The following is a 23,288-nucleotide window of genomic DNA, read 5'->3' on the forward strand; positions in this document are numbered from 1 at the left end:
GTGGGAGCTCAGTAAAGAATCTTAAGGCTGCAGAGCTGCAGGCCGCCTGGTCTCTGCTGGGCTTCCTGTTCAGATTTACAACCTGCATGTCAGAGTCGAGGCCCAATGCGGCTCTGAGACATTTATGTAGGAAGCATGTTGTCCTGATCCTCCTGGTAGAGTTACAGACTCCACCTTCGTCTTTTCTGCAGCCTAAATAAGGCAGAAACTGCCTTTCAGGCTCAGACTAGAGCAATTAGAAAGTTTTTGTTCTCAGCGAGAATGAGGAGGTTTTTCCTGGATGGAGGCCTGAGCTTTGCTTTCTGGTGTGTTCATAGCCGTTTCCTCTCCCTCCTCATTCTTTGTGAATTACAAACGCTGGCCCTGGTGGGGATGCTGCTCTCCTTTTATGGAGATGTGAGCATGCTCACATCCTGCAGGTTGATGGAGGAAACATGGACTGTGTTCAGCACAGAGGATCTTTGGTTTCTGGATCATGTTTCATGTATCAGAGCAGGAAAAGCCTCCATCCAACCGCAATGTTCAAATCTGCTCAAAGACAGAGAGGTTATCTCACTAACTCCCCAAAGTGGATAAAAATCCCTTCTTTTTTCTGTTAACATATCATTTTATCGTCTGATTTGACCTCAAATAAGGAGGTGATGCAGCTGGGTTAGAACTTATATGTACTTTTATAGCATTCTGTGGTCTGACTGGACCACACTGAGACCTCCTCCCCTTCCAGCCTGTCTGGTTCCTGTAGCCAGGTGAAGAGACTGAACCAGGACCAGGCTGCAGGTCCAGATGGTGTCAGAGTTTGACTGGATCATGTAAACACCTTGGTTCTGTTGAAGATCTGCTGCTGTGTTTGGGATCATCGTCCTGCTGCATTAAAAGGTTTCAAGGTCTCCAGGTCCTGTAGCTGCGGAACAAGCCCAGACCATCATCCTCCACCTCCGTGCTGACAGCTGCTATGAGGTGTTTGTGCTGATGCGCTGTGTTTGGTATTTTCTGCATTCTGACCAGTCATCTCCACAAACAGTTTTCTACATGTAGTTAAATTCTGTTTTGTGTTTCTGTGTGAGACTGAGCTGCTCTCAGATCTTCATCGTTTTTTCCCTGTAAAATGATCATGTTAAAATCTCTAAACTTGTCAATTTTGACCTTTTAATGTGCATGAGAGGACTCTGATCAGACTGGCCAGCAGCTCTGAGCTGTTTTCTGCATGCATTCTGACACACCTCTGCTGGTATTTCCCCCGGTCTGGACTGGTTCCTGCTGCCACTCCTCCCTTTGAGGGTCTGGCTTGTTGCACCTCGGCTCCACAGAGCTGCTGGATGGGAATCAACTCACAACAATGGCTTCAAATCAAAGCATTGCAGCTAATTCCCCCTCTGTGGTGATGTCAGAGAGGTCGCCATCCTCACCACCGTTCCCCAGCCCGCCTCCAACCCTCCAGTAGACTTACTTCCTGGCATTTGTTTGTGTTTTCCTACCGCTCTGCAGCTCTTACCGCGTTACTGAGGAGGAAAGTTTACAGCTGTTTTAGGTTTCAGAGGGAGCTGAAAGTTGTGTCTCTGAGACTAACACTGATTCTGTTAGTTTGTGGTTAAATCTCTGTAGAGGTAGGAAATAAACTCAGACCTGCAGAGAACAGAGCAAAGTGTCGCCTTCATAAATGGAGGCGGCGTCAGAAAGATCAGGCTGAGATCCGAGAGAACAAAGAGGCTGTGTTCAGGCAAACAGGCCGAGATCGAAGCCCAAATGGTTTCAAACTCAAGCAAAACATCTGAATCTGCTGCTAAAACTCACATCAAGAGCTCCTGTTGTCAGCATGAGTAGAAAAGAGAAGGTTCTGAATAGATCTGAGACTTCAGTTCGACACGTTTCACCCTTCTAAATGCTCAACAAGCAGCTTTCTGATGTCGCCCGGTGAATAGATACCGATCCATCTGTCTTCTTCATGGACTTCTGCAGAGCGGCATGTGGGTCCCAGCCTGGTGAAAAGGTCGGCTTGACAGCATAAAAACATAGACATGGAAAACATAGACTGGAAAAAGGGTGATGTGTTTAGATGAGACTTTTTTAATTTTAAAAAGGTTCTAGAAGTTAGGAAGTAATAACCAGTTATTAACATGAATCAGTCGTGTACAAAGTAAAGCAGGCAGTTATATTTTTAACCGTTTGATCCAGTGGTTTTAAAAGTGGGGGCCGCGGCCCTCAGAGGGCCTCAGGAAATTAGAGGGAAGCTGATAAAAAATAACAAAGTTCAGCATGATGACGTCATAATCTGTATAAACCTAGAGGTTATCAGCTGCTCTGTTCTTCAATCTAACATGCAGCTAGCATGTAGCTTTGCACTCACTTGCACTCGGATATCTGAGGTTTACCAGGTAAAAGTCAGTTTACACAGAATATTAGTTAGAATTTGATTATTTATTTTTGGGCTGGCTCCTTGGGGGCCAGTCAGGTTTTGAGGGATCCTGTGGCCCCCCCCAGTTATAACAGTGCATCTCATGTAACAGAATCATTTATGTTTTTATTCTCTGCATTCTCTCCATCAGCCTCTCTGAGCTGCCCTGCTTCTTCCTCCTCTTCCTCCCTCTGCTCCTCTTCCAGACCTGAAGTGGTTTAAGCTGGGTGTAGCGTTACAGACGGGATATATTCACTCAGAGGTGCTAACAGAAGACGAGAAGGCTGCCATGACTGGGACTAAATCCAGAGAGGTTAAAAAACCTCACTTTGCAGCTCGTAAATGTTCCACATGGCTCTTTGTGGGTTTGGATCCGGTTTCCTCAGCCAGGATATTTACTAGCTCATAATTATGATTATGATATAATCCTGAAACCCAGCTTGTCTTCCAACTATAACTCTGTTGTTTCTTTATATTTATATAAATGATGTCACATTGAATCATCACATAACCCCACAATCATCAAATCTTTAAAAAATAAAGGATAGAAGATAAATCAACCCATGAGAATCAGACATTAAATCATTTCTGATTTCATGTCTCACAATCATGATTCATTGTTTTCTGATCTTAATTCTGATTCTAATTTATCATCTGAAAAGTGGAAATGAATATAATAAAAACTATCTTTGTTTTCCACATTTTATTCTCCGTTTCAGGTCCTCTGATCTTCCATCCTTTCATAATAGTTTCATAAATAGTTTCATTTTCATAATAGTTTTTTTTTTTTTTGCTTTATTTCCAGTTCAGACTTTATTAAACCTAATTTAATATCACTTTTAACCCAGTTTCTTTTTCTTTTTCATTTCAGAATCCCAGCTCAGGAAATAATCCAGATTTAAAGTTTTAGTGAACTTCTATTGAGATCTGTTGGCTCTAATTTAATCACCTTTCATTCTGATTCCATATCATCTGATGTTAATGCAAAATTTAGCAGGTTTTAATCCTAATTCAGTGTCTTAATTTTAATTAATTATCAGCTCATCTTTAATTATTTTTGTAACATAATTTATTGTCACAGGTGTTATCTTGTTTATTTATTATCTTCTAATCCTGATTTTAGTTTCTTATCATCATTATTCAGTATTTTATAATCCTGACTTCATGTTTCATGTTTATTGTGCATCATGATGTTGGAGTTTATCTCTGTCTAAAGGTTAAAGTTTTTATTTTCCTCCTCCTCTTCTTCCTCCTCTCGTAGCTTTTTGCTGATTAGTTCCATGAAGCAGGAAGATGATATTTACACGATGACCTCATCAGAACTGTCCAGTTCAGACCAGCAGCACCAGTTCATCGTGCTGCTGAATCACAGTCTGGTTTTTATGAGCCAGCAGCGTGGTGCATTTTTCTGCTGCTTCGCAGCTCAGGAATTCAGAGGCAGAGGAGGAGAGCTGGTGTTTATTCCAGTCTGAGGCTGACAGACGGCTTCTGTGGGATTAAGAGCAGGCTGATGTCTGAAATCTGCCACCAGTTGCTGCTACAGAGGAGTTAATGGAGCTAATCTAACAGCTTCCACCTGCTTCCAGAACCGAGTCCGTCACTACCTCCTCTAATCCAGCTCCAACTGGCTGAATTTGACCAGGCGCAAAATCAACTGCTTTACTAATGGAAACGTTTCTGGTTAAAAAAAATGGATGGTAAAATGTCAGAACAAGCTGTGGAAAATCTGTTTACAAGCAAATATCTGAACTGCATGAACGTGCCTCTGATTTAGCAAAAAGTTCATGAAAATGTTAATACGACAAATAAATGTAAATTTCTGATGCAATAGTCATATTTATGCTAATAGTGTACAAATAACAATAAATGAATATGAAGACAGAAGCAAACGGTCTAATATCGCCCCATATTTGGGATCAAAAAAAAAGGAACTCTGAAATGTTTTACATCCCAAGAATCTTTCAACTTGAAATGAAAATAAAGATCAGATATTTTCATACATTCCCATATGCAGTTATGGGCCAATGAATGTCTGACAAACGAAGCAGTTCAGTTTGCATCTCACAACTCTGAAAGAATCATGATGCTGGGGCATAAACAACGTTGTTTTCTGAAGGCTCAAACATGAGTGTTTTTTTCCATTTTTGAGGGGCTGGCATGTCTACCAGTTCTGATGTGTGGCAGATGTTTTTATATATTCTGACAGAGGAGGTGGAGATGTTTTACTGCACCACAGTTCAGTTTTGTCTGTGGTGAAGTTCTTCAGATACTGACACCTGAAATGGAGGAAAAATAAGGGCACATACCCCAGCGCGTGGTCGGTTTGTTAAAATGAAACGGAAAGAAGAACATTTTGAACATTTTGCGTACACAAAGCTGACCTTTCTGTTCAGTTTTAACTGAATGTTTCTAGTCCTGTACTTCAGCTGTTACATGAGTCAGATCTGTGGCAGAAACCAGATCAGTCACTCAGATTACAAACTATGCAAACTGGCACTTTGTGAAGACACAGACAGGTGCATCAGTGTATACCAGCAGGGACGTCAGCCCTGGAAAAGGAGACATGTATGTTACATGTCAGGGAGGGGACATGCTGGCGGACACTAAACAGGGTTTTATTTGTCCAGTGTCAGTAACAGACAACAGCTGATCCTCAAAAATCTTCTACGAGTGACAAAACCGTCCTGCAGCAGTTCTCAGTCTTTCCTGCCCGACTTCATGAATCCAACGTGTTACAACATGAAGGCTGAAGGACAGAACACCATTTAACTATATTTACTGTATCTCATCTGGAGTTCCCCAAGGCTCTATTCTGGTGACGTGTCTGTTCATCCTGTTAGCATGACGGCATGAACACGTGACCACGTGAACGGCTCAGCTGCTGCATGCGGTGAGGAACGTAGCATCAGGGAAGCTGCTGCCCGTGAAACCTGAACTTGTGGCTGTGTGTGTTAAAGGAGCTGTTGTTTATATCCTCACTGCTTTATGTTGAAGCAAACCCCCTGAGTTTAAGGCCCTGCGCACACGGGACGGGTTGCAGGGATTCTGCTACAGGTGTTCATCATTTGCATGTTTCAAGAGTCTGACACCGCTGATCTTCTAAAACGGCTCGCAACATGAACATCGGTGCAAACGCCACCGTTTTCCCTCCATCTTCACAACAAAGACACCGTTTTACGACCCAATGACACAACACCCCGCACTCCCTTAGAAGACATGCGCAAACCTCCTTCTTCTTCTGCTTCTTAATTCCTGTTGGTTTCCATCTGAGCATGCTCATGTTTTCAGTGTGCTTCTGTAGCAGTGTTACAGCGCCACCTACAGCCTTGGTGTACTGCAGTGTTTCAGAAGTTTTGTGGGTCATTTCAGGAATCAATTCCTTCTTAATGGAAAACTTAGTGTTTAATTCCACACCTTAAATGTTTTATCATGATTCAGTTTCAAGCTGAATGAGCTGCAGTCATGTTGGCTTCAGTCAGTCTCAGCCAGCAGGAGCATCTCGTCTCCACCGAGCTGCAGATACGAAGATCATCATGGCTTCACCATGTTAAGTGACTGTCAACTCTCTCTTTACAGGCTGCACCAGAACCAGCACCAGAACCAGTTCCAGAACCAGTTAAAGTACCAGAACCAGCTCCAGAACCAGTCAAAGTACCAGAACCAGCACCAGAACCAGTTAAAGTACCGGAACAAGAACCAGCTCCAGAACCAGTGAAAGTACCAGAACCAGTTAAAGTACTAGAACCAATACCAGAGCCAGCACCAGAACCAGTTAAAGTACCAGAATCAGTTAAATTACCAGAACCAACACCAGCACCAGAACCAGTGAAAGTACCAGAACCAACACCAGCACCAGAACCTGTTCCAGAGCCAGTGAAAGTACCAGAGACTCTAGTAGAACCACCTGCAGAGCCAGAACCTGTTCCAGAGCCAGTAAAAGAGCAGACACCTGTCCCTGAACCAGTAAAAGAGCCAGAACCTGTTCCAGAGCCAGAGCCTGTTCCTGAACCAGCTGCAGCCCCAGAGCCTGAGCCTGAACCAGAGCCAGTATCAGAGCCTGCTGTAGTCCCAGAACCAGAATCTGTAACTGAACCTGAACCTGTTCCAGACACTGCTGCTGAACCAGAACCAGAACCAGTGGTGGAGCCTGAACCAGCACCTGAAGTGGTCCAACCAGAAAAAGCAGAGACAGTGGAGGAACCGATCCCTGAGTCCACTGAACCTGTTGCAGAGGTGTCCAAAGAACCAGAACCAGAGGTTGTGCTGAATGGTAAGACCGCTGTCAGTTCATTTGGATGGTTTTGGTGTTTTTGGATCATGTATAAGAACCTGCTGTGATTTAGGCAAGTTTATTTGTATTGCACATTTCATGTACAAGACAATTCAAAGTGCTTTACATAAAACATTACAGCAGGGTGCAGAAAGCAATACAAGTGCATTAAAAACAAAGGTTAAAAGAAATAAATTAATTAACAAAAACAGAAAGAAAAGGCTAAAATAAAATAGATTAAGTGCAAGAAGTAAAGTTCCAGCTTGGGGACAGACTGTATTCAAACATGATCAAGTTTAAAATTTAAAGCTCAAAAGAAACAGATGCAGTTTGAATTTTTTTAAATAAAAAGTAGCTCAAAACAGCAGAGAACAGGTGGGTCTACAACCTGGATTTAAATAAACTGAGTCTTTCAGCTGATCTGAGGCTTTCTGGGAGTTTGTTCCAGACATGTGGAGCATAGAAGCTGAATGCAGCTTCTCCATGTCTGGTTCTGACTCTGGGGACTGATAAGAAACTGGATCCAGATGACCTGAGGGTTCTGGTAGGTTCATACTGGGTCAAGAGGTCACTGATGTATTTAGAGCTGTGGTTCCCAACCTGAGGTCTGGGACCCAGCAAGGGGGTCTCCCAAGGAGCACAGGGGGTCCCTGAGGCTAAGAGCCATTGTGATTGATGTTCACATATAAAGCAAGGCTCTATGTTAATTTAATTATCTATTATTATTATCTAGACAGTTGGGGTTCCTCGTGGCTCCATTCTGGGCCTTTTCAGAAACCCTATTTTAGTTCCACATTGTGCTGTAATTCCCAAGAAGTCCAGACTGAGCATGAGAATGCTGTTGATAAAACTTTATGATGTGTCCGTCCATTTACTTGTTTGGGGACCAGGATCTGTTCTGATCTCCCACACCGTGCTCCGTGATGGATGCAAACACAGGAACTGAAGCTCAGGAACAAGTTGCACAAACATCAAGTTTAACCTTCATTTCACCATTTAGTCGTCATTTCCTCTCCTCTGAGGGATTTTCTTGAAGGAACTGCACACAGTCATGTTACTACAGGAGCTCAGAGGGGACAAACCAAACACTGGCTCCAGAGTCACCCCCTCAACAGTTTTCTGGCAGGTCTTGTTCTTGTTCTGTACATTTGGGTGAACCGATGGAGTGAGGCATCTTCAGTTGGATATAATGTGCATCTCTATCCTCAGTGCAGAACCTACAAGTTTTTTACTTCAGATATTATACCAATAATACTGTTTCCATGGAGACAGAGAAACGAGTGATGCAGTAAGAACAGGAAATAGATTTGTTGTACTCAAATATAATTTTTTTTTAGATAAAATCTCGTAACCAAACACAACTAAATATAATAATAATAATTCATTTGATTTATAATTTAATAATAATAATAATAATAATAATAATAATGATAATAATAATAATCTAAATTATTACATTCGAGACATTTAGCTGATGCTTTTTATCCAAAGTGACTTACAATGGCAGTTGCATTAAGGGTCTTGCCTAAGGACTCACCTGGAAGGTGTTAACATTTGTCCCCTGGGGATTTCAAACCTTGTTCTCTCCACATGGGAGATGGATGCTCTACCAAACGCTATCCAACCGACTCAGAACTAGATCGACCTCTGGTTCAGACTCATTTCCTGTGTCTATATGTTTTGCACGTTTCAGTAAATGGTTGCATATTTTCCTGTTTCCAGTTTTCCTCGAGGTTATATGTAAAACAGAGTCTGGATCAGGACTTTTGCCTAGTTCTGAAACTTCAGAGTAGCTCTGATGTTTTCAGCTTACATGAATTACTTCAACAAACAGTGACTTTTACATCCCTCTGCCTTAGCAGAGAACAACATGTCAGGCATGAAGATTCTCTCTTTTACTGTGAAGAACAGGAGAAATAAAAACAACTCCTTTTTGGCCCAACATATCTGCTTCTGCTGGTAAAAAGATGAAGTCAGATGCAGTTTGAGATACATTTTAACCCACCGCGACGAGGAGGAAACTTTAAATGTTAGAGTGCAAATGAAAGGCAGGCTTAACTTTGCCTGTCAGGGCCTGAACTGAAGGTGTTTTGTACAGCTGCCGCAGAGCTGTTTGGAACACATGTGCGACCCTGTGCAGTCAGAGCCTCCGTTGTTTGGGCAGCATGTGATGTCTGTAGACGGCAGGCAGCAGCTGGGCCTGACAGATAAGTCCCGCCCAGGAAGAGTCGCTGCTTCAGACCCAACATTCAGACACTGCAGCTTGGAGCAGCACGTTAAAAAACCCTGGGTTAATAGTGGATGCTCAGGTAGATCTGTCCTCCATTAGCGTAAACTCACCCAGGTGTGTTCAGGTTGAAGAAACCTGAGCAGGTGTGAAGGCTCTGCAGCATCCTCGGTCACTGTGTTTATCTGTGGACAGGCTGCAGCCATCTGCTTCACAAGGGTCACACTTAATCTTTACCATGCCAGCCGTCGTCCATTCTGACACACTAAGCACACAGCAGGTGCAACAAGTGTGTTTTCCACACATACACAGTCCATTAGAAACAGATAATGCGGTCTGAACACCAGAACCTCCTCTGATCCTGAGATGGTTTATCTCTGAGTAGTAACTTTACTATTCACAAAACAAAAACTGTCGGCTTTAAACTGCTAATTTACCCCTTTTACTTCTACACTTTACATATCAGGACATAATAACAATCACCAGAGAAAGACCCAGAAGAAGAAGAAAGTTGGTTCTTCAGCTACAGGATCTGGACACCTTGCAGTTTGATATCCAGAGTTCATCACTAAGTCTGCTTGAGTCAGATGAGCCCATCTGTCTGACAGATAAAGCTCAGCAGGAACTGTCATGCAACAGCACAAAGATTCCAAACACACGTAGGACTACACCAGAACCTGGTGTTGACCTGGTCCAATCAGAGTCCAGACCTGGAATGCACCAGAACCTGGTGTTGACCTGGTCCAGTCAGAGACCAGACCTGGACTGCACCAGAACCTGGTGTTGACCTGGTCCAGTCAGTGTCCAGACCGGGACTACACCAGAACCTGGTGTTGACCTGGTCCAGTCAGAGACCAGACCTGGACTGCACCAGAACCTGGTGTTGACCTGGTCCAGTCAGTGTCCAGACCGGGACTACACCAGAACCTGGTGTTGAGGAGGGGCTTCTAGAAGCTGTTGGTTGAGATGTTTAGTTTCTGTTAATCATGTGAGGTTGTAGTTACTGAATTCTAACAGCTGACAGGGAGCAGATGTTAGTTTTTAACCTCTAAAACTTTAGAAGTGACAGATTCTGCTGTATCATTTTAACATGCCCACCCGTTGTGGTACATTAAACCCAGACGTGACGCTTCTCCCTCTCTGTGCTTCAGATGTAGCTGCAGCGGAAGATGAGGTGACGCCTGCTTCTGACAGAAAACCCAGCACGGTGAAGACTCTGGTGATGAAGGAGGAGGTGGAGGAGGAGCAGAGGTGGGTGTATGAGCAGAGGTGGTGGTGATGATGCCACAGCATGCAAACACAAGCCTTGCTGCTGTCTACCATGTTCACCCTGCATGTCCAGTTCCATCTGAGTCCTGCATGAGCACAAGTCCTGCTTCTGGTCTCTGCATCTGGAGTTATTTCTGATTCACCTGGAAGAGTTCAGAGGAATAAAAACTTTTAGTCTGTCTGGTTGTTCTCTGTTTTTGCCTCCCAGGCTGTAACTGAATACAGCCAGCTGTTATGTAATCCTGCTGCATGCGCTCTTTGTCTGAAAGTGAGTTAAAGTTAGGGATCAGCCTGAGGAGGAGAGCAGTTTCCAGCTGTGGACATTTTATTTTCAGCTCTGAAACATTCCCGTGGCTTGGCAGCGCTGCTTTTTTTAGATTTTTGCAGGGATTATAGTGTGAAGCAAGAAAGAAAAAGTCCACTTTGTGTCCCGAAATGTTTTTGCCAGAACGACAGTTTGATGCTCTTGGTAGCCTCCCCCTCTCTCTTCTCTTCTCTCCTCTCCTCTCCTCTCCTCTCCTCTCCTCTCCTCTCCTCTCCTCATGTCTGAGTGACTCAAAGCTGGTCTGGGGTCAGCAAACAGGCTGCAGAGACCCACAAAATTTAAACAAAGAGATGAAAACTCAAAACCAGAAGCAGGAAAACATACCAAAGTGTACAGAGACTCCACAGAAATATGTGATAAACAGATCTCTGAGGACAGGAAGCAGTTTAATTGTTTGTCTGGAGAGTGAGACAGGTGTGTCTCACAGGGAACCAATCATGCCTCAGCATTTAGTTAGACACGCCCACCTTATTACCTTACAAGGAATCACTATAGAAATGAATTATTGGAAATAAAAAGTAAATTAATAGGTAAATGTAGCAATACATATCTATCTATCTATCTGTCTGTCTATCTATCTATCTATCTATCTATCTATCTATCTATCTATCTATCTATCTATCTATCTATCTATTCTTATTTTTGCATCAGGGATGAAACAGGAAATGATGCAACATCTTCGGAGTGACTGATTACAGCAGATTTAATCACAGAGGAGTTTTTATTGGTTTCGATATCTACTTGGTTTCATGTTCCTTCAGCTCAGGTCTGTGTTGCACCCTTCAACCCGATCTCCACTTTTTATTTATCCATCTGTCGACCCCCAGACCCCCGTTCCCTCCCATCTCCTGGACAGAATGAAGCTCTGAGTTTTAGTTTGATTTTGAACTTTTTCAGCAGAAATGTTTTGTGTGTGTGAAATGTGTGTGTGTGTGAGCTTCGTATCTGATGAACTGCACCTTTATCTTTTCAGGATAGAGTTGACATCTGACTTTACCTGTCTGTAATCAACCTGAGCAGACAGTGTGTGATAGAAAGGACATGGTAAGGTGATGTTCCTGCTGAATATACCCCCAGCCTGTCCCCCCGCTAACCCCAGACCTCCCAATCAACCACAGTGAGGACAGACTGATGCTGACCCACTATTAAAACCATGAAGCATCTACAGGCTCATGAAGCTTTGTTTTGGTCTAGAGGTGCAACAGCAAACCTCTCTTTAACTGAGGCCACATCCACATAGAGAGGGAAACCTGGCGTGGACGCAGCACTGTATTTATTTTTTTATTTGTTTATTTAACAGGACGTGCAGCTTAATGACCATCAGTACAAAACATGATGTAAGCATGTCGGGTTGTAGCAAAGAATGCTAATTTCCATTCATGGCCCCAAAGCAGGTAAGAAGATAGAAAACAGACGTCATAGAAGAGCAGATAAAACAATAAAATGCAAGTCGCTTTGGATAAAAGCGTCTGCTAAATGACTGTAGAATAGAATAGAATAGAATAAAACAGAATAGAATACAATAGAATAGAGAAATGCAACAGATACATGTAGACAACATGAGCGTTAAAAATGATCACAGGTCCCATTTCCTTTGAGTTTTTTTAGCTGACACTCAGAGGTGGAAGATGAGGAACACTTTCTTATAAACAAGAATTTATTTCCTTTTTTACTGGTTGCACCTGAACTCCTCTCCATGTGGATGTAGTCTAGAGCGGGGGTCATCTAATTGGTGCCTCGTGGGCCAGATTCATGATTAATGAATCAACATGCAGAACTTCATATGCTGTCTGGTCAATTTAAACCTTTACTGCCTGATGTATCATACTGTTGCTGAGACCTTTTGCATCACTTTATGGTAAAAACCCTGCTGTAGTAAACCTAATACCTGTCTTCTGCCCCCTGGTGGACATTTTGGCATTGCATGGTAAAAAATTATACATTTTTGTTGATCATTTTGTTCATTTTATTAACATTTTGTTAAAGGGCCAAATAAAGACTTCAGATTGTAAAATAATTAGAATTTTCTCCCCATTTTGTTTATGGGTTGGACTTTAAAGGGTTTATTTGAGTCAGGTGTGTTAAAGAAGGGACATCTTGAAAACCTGCAGGATTCTGGCCCAGGAGGTCTGGATTTGGTGGAAAGCCTAAATTACAACAGGGTTCTCCCATTTCCTCTGTTATAGATGTTAATGGGGGAAGCTAATGTTAGCTCTAGGCTAAACCTCTTCATGCTGCTCAGGTAGGACACGGTTACACCAGCATTATATATATATATATACCAGCAGAATAAAGATAAATAAACAAACTGAGAAAGGAGCTAAAATGATTTTTTTTAATTTAGTTTTTCTTTCTAATCAGTTTCGTATTTGGTTCATATTCTCAGGATGGTGTTGACAGACAGGAAACCCAACATTTAGTCAGCTTTGGATTCTAGATGTTACAGCTGTTGTGATGATGCTGAAAAAGCTTCAACAAAATTCAACAACACAGCTGATAAGGAACCAGAATGAGAACAGCATGAATAAAAGCCTGAATAGCCCACCGATGGCAGTCTGGTGCAGATCGTACGTCCAGCCGAGAAAAGATCTGGACGTTGGTTCAGTGTAGAAACATCAGCTTCCATCCAAGTGCTGCCAGCTGTGGGAAGAAAGGCCGCTTTCCCACACTTTAACGCCGCAGTTGAACGCATCAGGAAACTGATATGTAAATTCAGAGATCTTCACTTCTCTTAATCCAACACATACATCCAACCTGGTGACCCAGATTTGTGACCTGATGCATCTCAGAGGTCGAGTATCAGTCTGTTCCTGCTGATGAAGCACCTCCTCTTCCTCACCGACTCCATGACTCCCCCCTTACCTTCATACCGGACCCCCACCCGGCTGCTAGGTGTTGATAATAGGGTCACAGGGGTGTGTTGTACGCCCAGCTGCTGCAGTGTGAGCAGCCGTCCTCTGGTCCAGATGGCACCACTTGATCCTCTTATTGCTCAACTCCTGCTGACAGGAAAGCAGGATGTGGGTCACGTGCTCTAGGGGGATAAGACGTCCACACAGGACACACAAAGGATCCTATAGGAAGCTTCTTTAGGAAACACAAGCAGGAACAGTGGAAATAAACCAGTTTACAGGCTGTAATCTCACAAGATGGAGGATCTCATAAAAGTCAGGAACCTGTTTGTAGTGATCCTGAACCAAACCAGCAGGTAGAGAGGACACAGCTGTAATCAGCTGGTGATCAGATCCTGTCACCATGACAACCCATTTCTACATTCTGGATTGTAAAGACCTGTTATGCTGAATGGATCACCAGCTCTAGTCCTTGAGAGCCGTTGTCCTGCAGATAGTGCATGTGTTCCTGCAGCAGCACACCTTTCTAACAAGCCCTATTTAATGAAGCAGGTTCCGATTTAAAAGTTTAATCTGAGTTTTACTCTCACACCTTCATACCAAAACTCATTTTCATTTGTATGCCTGCGTGAATAATTCCACATACGAACAAATCTAATTTTATCAGCTCGTTGTCACAGTGATGATGATGATGATGATGATGATGAATGGACGTCTTCATTTGCCATGTCAGGATGTGTGCTGTTGACTCCTGCACACAAAGAAACACACGTGTGACAACATCGGAGCTGATCTCAGAACAGCTGCTTCACCAGTGTGCTTGAGCTTGGTTCAGAGAAAACGTCTGCATCCAGTTAAATAACCGAGCCCAGAAACGCTGCTGGAAATGATGAGAAGCCAAAACGTCTCTGGAGCCTCTGAAGACCTCACTGAAACCGAGAACAGTGGCAGATTTCCTCCCTTTAGACTTGAGTAAAAACAGAGGATGAAACTCAGACTGTCTGCAGACACTGAGCAGTTTAATTTGCCGGGTGCGACTTTGATATCAGTGCAGCTCTGATTTCAGCAGCTTCCTGCCAGACGTCATATCAGCCTCCTGCAGGTCCACCACAGAGCTACAGCTTCTCACTGGGGGATTTATCAGGAATTATTAACTTATTTTATTTAGCAGCTGATTAAAGCTGGAGCTCTGCTTCTGGTGCACAGGCGCCCCCCGCTGGGCGAACTCTGTTACTGCGCAGGAGGAAAACAGGGATTAAATAAAGCTCAGGCCTTCTGCTGGCTCCTCTGCCTCCCGTCGTCCCTTCATGTCCGTACGTGAGACTCATCTCATCTGTCAGCTTCAGCCCTGCTAACCCTGCATGCTGCCTGCTAACAACACAGCTAATGGTGAGTGTGGCGTTCAGACTCAGCTGATTTGCACGTTAAAAAAGCTGCTCAACATGTTTCAGGTTTCTGTGTAAGACTGATGTGGTTTATGGGGCCAGGATCAGAACTTAAGATTCATATGTTGTATCTTCATATGTGAAACTGTAACAAGTACAACTAAAAATAAAATCTGTCTGGATTCATTCTGAGGAAATACAATTCTATTCTACAGTCATTTAGCAGACGCTTTTATCCAAAGCGACTTACATTTGTCAGGTACTTACAAGTCAAGTAAAAATAATTTGTCTCACATTTTACTCACCAACCTGAGAACCAGTCAGATTTCTCTAATAACCAGTAGCCCCTCAGGCCCAGTACGGGACAGGTCAGTATGCATTTCCACAGGTAAATACAGGTAAAGGTACCAAAATATCCAATCCAAATCTTAAAGGGCAGAGCTTCACACACTGCAGCACAATAACTGGAAGAATTGTTTCTTTTTTCTGGACAATATTAATAAGAATCATTGTTGTTTTTGTTATTTAAACAACTGGTTGAGTTAAGAGATAATTTATATAGAAACCAGTGGTGGGGGAAGTAGTTAGACATTGTACTGAAGTGAAAGTATAAATAGACAAAAATGTACTCCAGTAAAAGTACCACATTGGCCTTTCTACTTGACGAGTAACTTCAAGTATTAATGTGGTGCTATACAGTATCTAGAAGTGTTCTGATTGTATGTAGCTCAACAATATTATGGGCTCGGCCATTTAATGATCAGTGATCCAGCTGATGCTACTGGGAACACTGGAAACATGTATGATGTGGAAAGTTGTTCTTATTGTGTTTACCCTCTGAGACACAGTACTGATGATTCTGGGAAACAGAACTAAGTTTATTTTAGGGCCGACCTGCTGAGTTGTCATTAAAGTAACAAAGAAGACCGACTTTAGAATCTACTGTGAGTTTTTTTTTTGGTTATTTTTTTGGGGGGGGTTGCTGCTGCTAATGATGATGATGATGCAGGTAAAGGTAACAATAGTTAAAATTTGGAAGAGTAATGAGATTAGAAAACGTGCACTTTTTGCTTTACATCCCCAAACCAGGTAGAGATGCTCAGGCAGGTTTTTAATACGAATGATTACAGTCACTTACGTGGCTCACCTGGTTCCTCCAACATCACATAGAAACGGTTTCCTGCCATAAAAAATCTGCTTTGATTTTAGCTGTGAAACAACCCTGAATGAGAGAACTGAGTCCTTCTTTGTTTCCTTCCAGCTGATCTGTGGGGAGCTCCGAGGAAATGAAGATCAGTCGTCTTCCATCGCTCAGCTTCAGCTTTCTTGGTGTTTTTGTGGAGTTACAGATCCAAGGCCTGAGCTGCTTTTACACCAAAGTGCCTTCAGGAATCAGTCGTGTTGTTTTTTCCGTCTGTCTCCAGCTTCCCTGCAGTGGAGGAGCATCTGGAGGAACACAAACTGTGTGTAGTTACTCTGTACAACTATAAATCTGAGACGTTCAGTCCGTCTTTGGTCTCAGATCAGTGTGCTAGGAGCATCTTCTCTGTGCAGACTTCGGCTTTGTCTCTGTTTTCTTGTAAATGCTGAAATAAACGAGTGAAAGTGTGAACATGTTGACTGTTTCTTTGCTGGAGGGAAGCTCTTGTGAAGAGACACTGGTCACATCTTCAGTCTTTACTTTCATCCAGGTAGCTGGTTGCTGAGCTGGTTTACTCCCACACTGACAAACAGTACTCAAACGCACCACAGAGATCACATCCAGCTGCAGGGTAGACCTTCCAACTTTATTTATAAAACACTTTCACACAACCACAGCTGAAAGAAACTCTGGACATCTGGGATAAATTTACTTTAGCTTCATTTGGTGTAAAAGTTTATTTTAAACATGCTGGGACATTTACACAAACAGAAAACACAATTCGGCATGGAAGAACACAACAATTTCATCCTGTCTGAAAAAGACATGAGCTCATTCAGTCCCACCTTCTCTGTTCCCCAACTTCACTTCAGTCTGTAGAGCAGAGTCAGAAAAGTAAATAAAGTAAATAAACAACTGGTGATCAAATTAATCATTTCCTGATTTGATCTGTTTCTCCTCCAGAGATGATCAAGACAACATATTTACATTTTTACAAACAAGCAATCTTTAGACCAACAATGTAAATTTCAAGGGTCAAGGTTTATAGAATCTTTTTTTATCCCGTGAGGGTATTTGCTGCACAGCAGGCCGTAAAAACAACCAGTCAGAGCACAATCAAACAAACAATAAATATCTAAAAGACTGATATATAGATGAAAACAGGGGCGATGGCTGCAGGGACAAAGGAAGATTTTATTGTTATAATGTCACAGCCTCACAGGAAGAAGGTCGCTGGTTTGAGCCTCGGCTGGGGGGAGCGTGGAACAGTGGTCTTTCTGTGTGGAGTTTGCATGTTCTCCCAGTGTATGCGTGGGTTCTCTCTGGGTTCCTCCCACCGTCCAGTAACATGATGTTGGGTTAACTGATCTCTAAACTCTCTCTACAAGTGAGTGTGAACGGTTGGTTGTCTCTCTGTCTTGTGATGGACTGGTGACCTGTCCAGGTGCACCTGCCTCTCACCTGTTAATACTGGAATAGCATCCAGCTTCCCCACGACGCTTAATTGGACTAAGCGGTATAGAAAATTAATGAAAATTTATAATATAATATAATATAATTAGTGCTCGGCACGTTAACGCGTTAATCGTGCGTTAACGCAACGCTTAACGCCGTTCATTTTTTTAATCGCACGTTAATTTTTTATTTTTTTTTGCTGGCCGCTGGCTTTGATGACAGAAACATGGCGTCCATGTCCCTCTTCCCTGCTGCAGCGGTGCGCCTGACGTGATCGGGAGAGAGCGGGTTTATTAAAATAAAGAGATGTTTTCTGTCTGGAACAGGAAGAAGAAAAAAAAAGAACCAACATTTCTCTTTGTCAAAAAACATGCAGATGGACAGAACATCGTAATTTTTGGATGGGAAACTTTTTTATTAGTTTTTTTAATAAATGCGGTTTTAATATATCCAAGACAGCAAAGGTACGACATGCTTTCTGACTTTTACGAACGTGCAGCATAAATCGGGTCTTCTTCTGCCTCTGGTTCGGTGAATCTTGGTCAAAACGAGATGAAACTTCCAGCTGTGGAATCTGTGAGATGTGAGCTTTCAGTAGAGGAGCCGTTTGTTCGTGTTCATGCCGTGGGGTGGACACGGGGAGACATCATTTGTGTTTACATATTTTTTGGACTTTGTGTAGCTGCTCTTTAAATAATTTATTGTCTTAACTGTGTTTGTTGGTGATAGAAATGGTTTTACTGAGCTGGTAGCTGAGATTCTGGACTTTCTGTGGATACCACACATGTTTATAGTTATATCTACAGACCTGACGCTACACCCGGAATGAGATGTTAACCCCTTAACTCCCGGTAGCGGAGGCTGAAAATTAAAGTTTAGAGAAATTATATCCAGAAATCTGGATAATGAAGCAGTGAAGGTGCATGGATGGAAGTTATTGTGCATATTGTGAATATTTCTCTCTCCTCACCATCTAGAAGCTGTGAGATTCTCATCCTGCTTTCTGTCTGTTCACCTGATGCTGATATTCATCACATATTGTTCCTTCTGTGTTTAGAAGGAAGCAGCTTCACAGCTTTAAATCCATCCTGCTGACTTTTTACCTTTTAGTCAGTAAATCCTGAACATTTCATCCTTCTTTCTCATAAATATTTGATTTTATAAATATATATGAAGAAATATTTTATCTGAAAACTGCTGCTAAACCTGTTTATGTGTTTAGTGCAGGGGTCTGCAGCCTTTCCAATCCAAAGAGCCATTTTTCCCTCAGCCAGCTAAATAAAACTACTTTAGAGACGCAAATGTTACAAGACTTTTCAAAAAGGCAAGTTAACATAGCCTATATTTTTAATGAAGAGCCACCATAGGATGTTTGTTATTTTTGAAGAACCACATTTTTATTTCCATTTTTAAGGTTTTAAAATAAAGAAAAACATAAAACCTTTATTAAAAAGAAGAGGATAGACAGACTTTCTGCTAAGGAATGTAGATATTTGTGGAAAATGATGTAAAAGAAAGGGAAAAAAAGACCATGATTTCCAACCTAATGACAAGAAAGATAGATTTTGAAAAAAATATTTTAACCACGTATTTAGAGGCATTGTGGAAGGTCCAGAGAGACACTTGCAGCTCCAGAGTCGCAGGTTGGAGACCCCTGATGTAGTTTTTGTAAACCAAAACTTACTCCATTTTCTTTTTATAGCTATAGGCCCTTTTCTTAAAGGAAAGAGACATCGCAATTAATCGCGATTAAAAATTTTAATCGTTGCCCAGCACTAAATATAATATAATATATAAGCAGTATAAAAAAAATCACAAACCCTCTAATAAATCCCAATGACTGGGTCCGCTCCATTTACCACCCGGGCGACCAAGCAGCTAGCTGGGTGGGTGAGTTTTTCCCCTATTTAAAACAGCCTAAAGCTTAATGAGTAATGTGGGTTTAAGTTGTGCTTTTTAAGTGGAAATGAAGCTGTCTGTCTGATGTTTGATGTCTAATGACCGCCAAGTCAAACTACGTCCACCACTCGGAGGTGGACGTAGTTTGAACCTCAGAGGTGATTGTAGTTAAAGCTTCATGAAGGTGTCATGAAGAGGTCATTCCTGTGTGTCAGGACACACCACACGTATGAAGCATCACACACTTATGCTGCTGAGTGCCTCAGCCTGTTCACATGATGTTGTCATGGCAACATGGAGGTTAGAGAATGGAGGCGTAAACTTGGTGTTTGGTTAGGTTCAGGTAAAGGTTGCGATGCACCTGTGACATGACTCTGTGTGTCCTCAGGGTGCAGCAGGAGCAGCTGGCGGCCATCTTTCAGCTGCTAAAGCAGAACCAGGAGGCAGTGGGGGAGGGGACGGAGGAAGACGTGGAGAAGCATCTGAAGCTCTACTCCATCTAAGACAAGACTCCATCTTCATCACCTCATCTGGGAGTTACCATGGCAACAGAAACAGCTGACTGACTTCCTGTGCGGGCTGGATGTTCGCCTCTAAGATCTCCAGCTGAGTCCAGTTCGTGCCTCCTGCTTCTCCTCAGGTCTGAACTCCACGAGTCCTCGTACTTCAGGACGATCCTCGGCTCCATGGTTTTAAACACAACAGAGATCAGATCAGAAAATAAATACAATCATAGTTTTAACTTCCTTTAACATTTTGCTAATTCTCAAACTGAAGTTTTATCAACTGTTTGTTTCATTTTACAACAAATTATTTTTTTTTATATTTTACAGCCAAATATTCCAACAGTTTTACTAAAATGTAGCTGTTATTTTTATATTTTAAATAGTGAATAATTTTCTAAACTTTTCTTTTTTCTACATTTAATTCTGACTTGCAAACTTCTTTAAAAGTGATATTTTTAGCCTGATGTGGGAACAGAGTGGTGTGTCTGTGATATTAATCTCATGTTTTACATGTTTGCTGCTTGTTAGTTTTTCAGGTGGAACTCAGGTTCATTGTTTCTCTTTTATTCTATTCTGTGGTGTTTTCTGTAATAAATAAATAAATAAATAAATACTTTTTTGCTTTTAATGCTCATGAAGCTGAATCTTGAAAACAGTCGTGACAGACACATTTTACACGTTCAATTTTCCTGAATATTTCCTGAATGTTGATGAGACAAACTGTCAGCTGTGGCTTTATTCTAGGACAAAACTAGACATGGTCCCTGCAGACCTGAGTGTTGGACTCTGGTCCGGTCTGAGAGCCTCATTTCTAAAGCTGATGTAGGAACAAAAGCCGGCAAACACCAGTTTTAGTCAACTTTTGGGATTTCTAAAGACCATACATGGTGGCCGAATGTTCCTACCTCCACGGCAACTCTGACCATGGCGTACCCACAGAATGTGCAGCACCAGCAGTCCAGAATAAAATCAAGGAAATGATGTGAAGTGTGAGACATTTGTGCACAATCAAATATAACCTTTTCCACCACGTGTTATATATTACAGCTGTTTAAAAGAAGAGAGGGAGACGATATTAATAAGAAGCTCAACCACTAAAACATGTTCTGTCATTGTGAAACAAAACTTCCATGTTATTGTTGCACCAGACCCTGTCGCGGACACACCTGGAACGCATTACCGCAGTCAATCACCGGAATTCTGATGGCTTACACCTGCGGCCACTCTGACTCAAGGACTACTTATACTCCAGCTACACAGTCAGTCATTGTCGGACCTCGTTTCAACGCTGTTGGACTCTCCTAACCTCCCCTTCCCGGTCCCGACTACCTGCATCGCTGATTATCTTCCAGAGACTTCCACTACTCCTATCTTCATAGTAAGAACCTGTGTTACCACCTCAGTTCTTATAATAAATCCTGCTTACCTTAACCTGTCTGCTCGGAGTCCTTCATAACAGTTATAAAATCCATCCAGCTAAATAAGATGGCAGTCTGCTGCCAGCATGTAGCAGACACATCAGTAATAATTACTATAAAAATAACATGGTCACCATGGAAACATGCTCCTCAGTCAGGCTACAATCAGGGTGTTATTAATGCATTTTCATAATCTGAATGTCCAAACCATGTGTGATGCCAACATCACAATGCTCACAGGCATTTTGGCTGGTTGGCCTGGGTCCCCCATGACTCCTTCATTTTAAGACCCAGCAGAGACCCAGACTGAAAGCTGGAGGTCTAGAAGTGATACTACGCTTAGGAAACATGCAAGAGGTGGAGTTGTTTTTATTTTATTTATTTATTTTTACAACACTTTTTAGTGTTGTCCCAATTTCCATTGATACGGTCTATTTCCTGAAAAAGAATGGCCTGTGAACCTTGAACCTGTGGGCCATCTCACCCAGGACGATCCAGAGGTGAGGATCCCACTACCCACCTAATCCACCATTATTCCTCTTGGATCCAATGAAAGAAAGCTGAGACATGGTGGCTGAAATACAAGGAATGGTTGTGGTCCTGTAGCAGGAAGAGGGATGGGCTAACAGCCAATCAGAAGGAGTGTAATAGAGTTAAAAAGACATCATTCCACTTGTCACTGGGGATACTGCAGAATACCAGTCGGGCGCCTTCTCTTATCACTGGTTGGTAAATACCACTGGGAGTGCCAGTGGTGAGACGAACGTGCTCGAGGTTGGTTGGTGCAGTCTTACACACGATGTTACATTTGGGACGGTGTTAATGTATTTTGTGTGAACATGGGGGTCACGGGATAATATTTAATTACTATTGATAAGAAATGTGAAGAGTTCGGTGACATGTTGTGCTTCAAATGTTCAGGAAATGCCTTACTAATGTTCTTAGCTAGCTACTTTGCTCATGCTAAAGAGGCGCTCGTTTGTTATAGCGTGCTGCATGTGAGCTGGCCGAGAGTCACACGTGTCTGACCAGCATTTCCCTGTTTTGTACAGAATAAAGATCAGTAGTTCGACAAGCCTTCATCCTTCTCCTGATTTATTAAAATTACACAATGCAAAGTCAGTTATTGAGAGAAGCTTGATACAGAGTTGATACAGAGAATCAAGCTAAAAAAAAATTTGGTTACAGGAGCATGCAGCAGCAGAAAATGATCCAACAAGAAATGTGCAGATTTAAAAGTGCATCTGTCCCAGGATGTCTTTTAGTGGAGGACATTGACAAGGCTGAGCTGGCTATAATTTAGTTTTGCCAGAGGAAGACGTTTTCAGAGGAACTTTCGTGTCTGGAAAAGAGACAAAATGTCAAGAAAGGTAGTCACCTGTACAAGCTATGTCCAAAGCTGTAGGATGGAGTCTTGCATGTGGGAGGTCGGCTCAGTAAAGCAGCATTGTCTTTGGAGTCTAAACATCATTCTGTCGAAAGACCTTCATATTTCTACCCTGACGTCGGACACAGCGGCAGCAACCACATGTCCAAGCTCAGGGAGAAATACTGGATGACAGGAGTAAGCACTGCCGCTAGGAGAGTCTTGTCCAAGTGCACCATCTGCAGAAGACTTAACGCTGCTCCAGTTCACCAGCAGACTTGCTCACAGAGTGACTCAAGCCTGATGAACCTCCATTCATGTGTGTAGGAGTGGACTATTTTTTACTTTTCGAAGTGAGGAGCAGGAGAAGTACAGTAAAAGATATGGTGTCATATTTACTTGTCTTGCACTGAGAGCTTTTCACATGGAGGTGGCACCTTCTTTGGACACTCCTTCATAAATGCTTTGAGGCGTTTTATATCCAGAAAAAGACAGGTCCGCGAGCTGCGCTCTGACACCGGGACGAATTTTGTGGGAGCAAAACGTGAGTTAAAAACAGCAGTTGAGCAGTGGGGCCAGCACAGGTGCATGATGTGTTACTGGACGTTCAGCCACCGCAGTGGAATCAGTGACACTGGTGCCACCAGCGTCTGTTTCAGGGACCATCAACAAATTCTTTTAAAGGAGGTAAAACAATTTTTTCAATAAACTGTCCAAATGACCCAGCGTCTCCAAAGAAAAGCAGAATTCTGACATAAACAGGGAGAAATAACACATTTTTTA

At 42.4% G+C, this 23,288-nt stretch overlaps 1 protein-coding gene and 1 long non-coding RNA gene across 5 annotated transcripts in view; one reads left to right on the plus strand and one right to left on the minus strand.

Moving 5' to 3' along the window:
* si:ch73-366l1.5 (FILIA-N KH-like domain-containing protein) overlaps nt 1-20,349 on the plus strand; it is a 25,990-nt gene extending 5,641 nt beyond the window's left edge. Inside the window, exons 2-5 of one of the 4 annotated variants that reach the window (XM_042003770.1) lie at nt 5,969-6,052; nt 6,095-6,662; nt 10,041-10,140; nt 19,604-20,349. In XM_042003770.1, the coding sequence (XP_041859704.1) occupies nt 5,969-6,052; nt 6,095-6,662; nt 10,041-10,140; nt 19,604-19,718 (867 nt within the window). In that variant the 3' untranslated portion in view covers nt 19,719-20,349. Of the gene's footprint in view, nt 1-5,968; nt 6,663-10,040; nt 10,141-11,456; nt 11,528-15,981; nt 16,333-19,603 lie in introns of those variants that run through there. The other 3 variants (XM_042003775.1, XM_042003760.1, XM_042003783.1) reach the window with 3 other exon arrangements.
* On the minus strand, nt 14,064-19,431 carry LOC121651942. Its single transcript, XR_006012537.1, has 3 exons — nt 19,344-19,431; nt 15,939-15,942; nt 14,064-14,076 (listed from the first exon to the last, which is right to left on the minus strand). It is a non-coding gene; the product is annotated as an uncharacterized LOC121651942 (long non-coding RNA).
* Nucleotides 20,350-23,288: the final 2,939 nt, after the last annotated feature.

Source organism: Melanotaenia boesemani, chromosome 2 (genome assembly GCF_017639745.1).
Source record: "Melanotaenia boesemani isolate fMelBoe1 chromosome 2, fMelBoe1.pri, whole genome shotgun sequence".
NCBI classification, from domain to species: Eukaryota; Metazoa; Chordata; class Actinopteri; order Atheriniformes; family Melanotaeniidae; genus Melanotaenia; species Melanotaenia boesemani.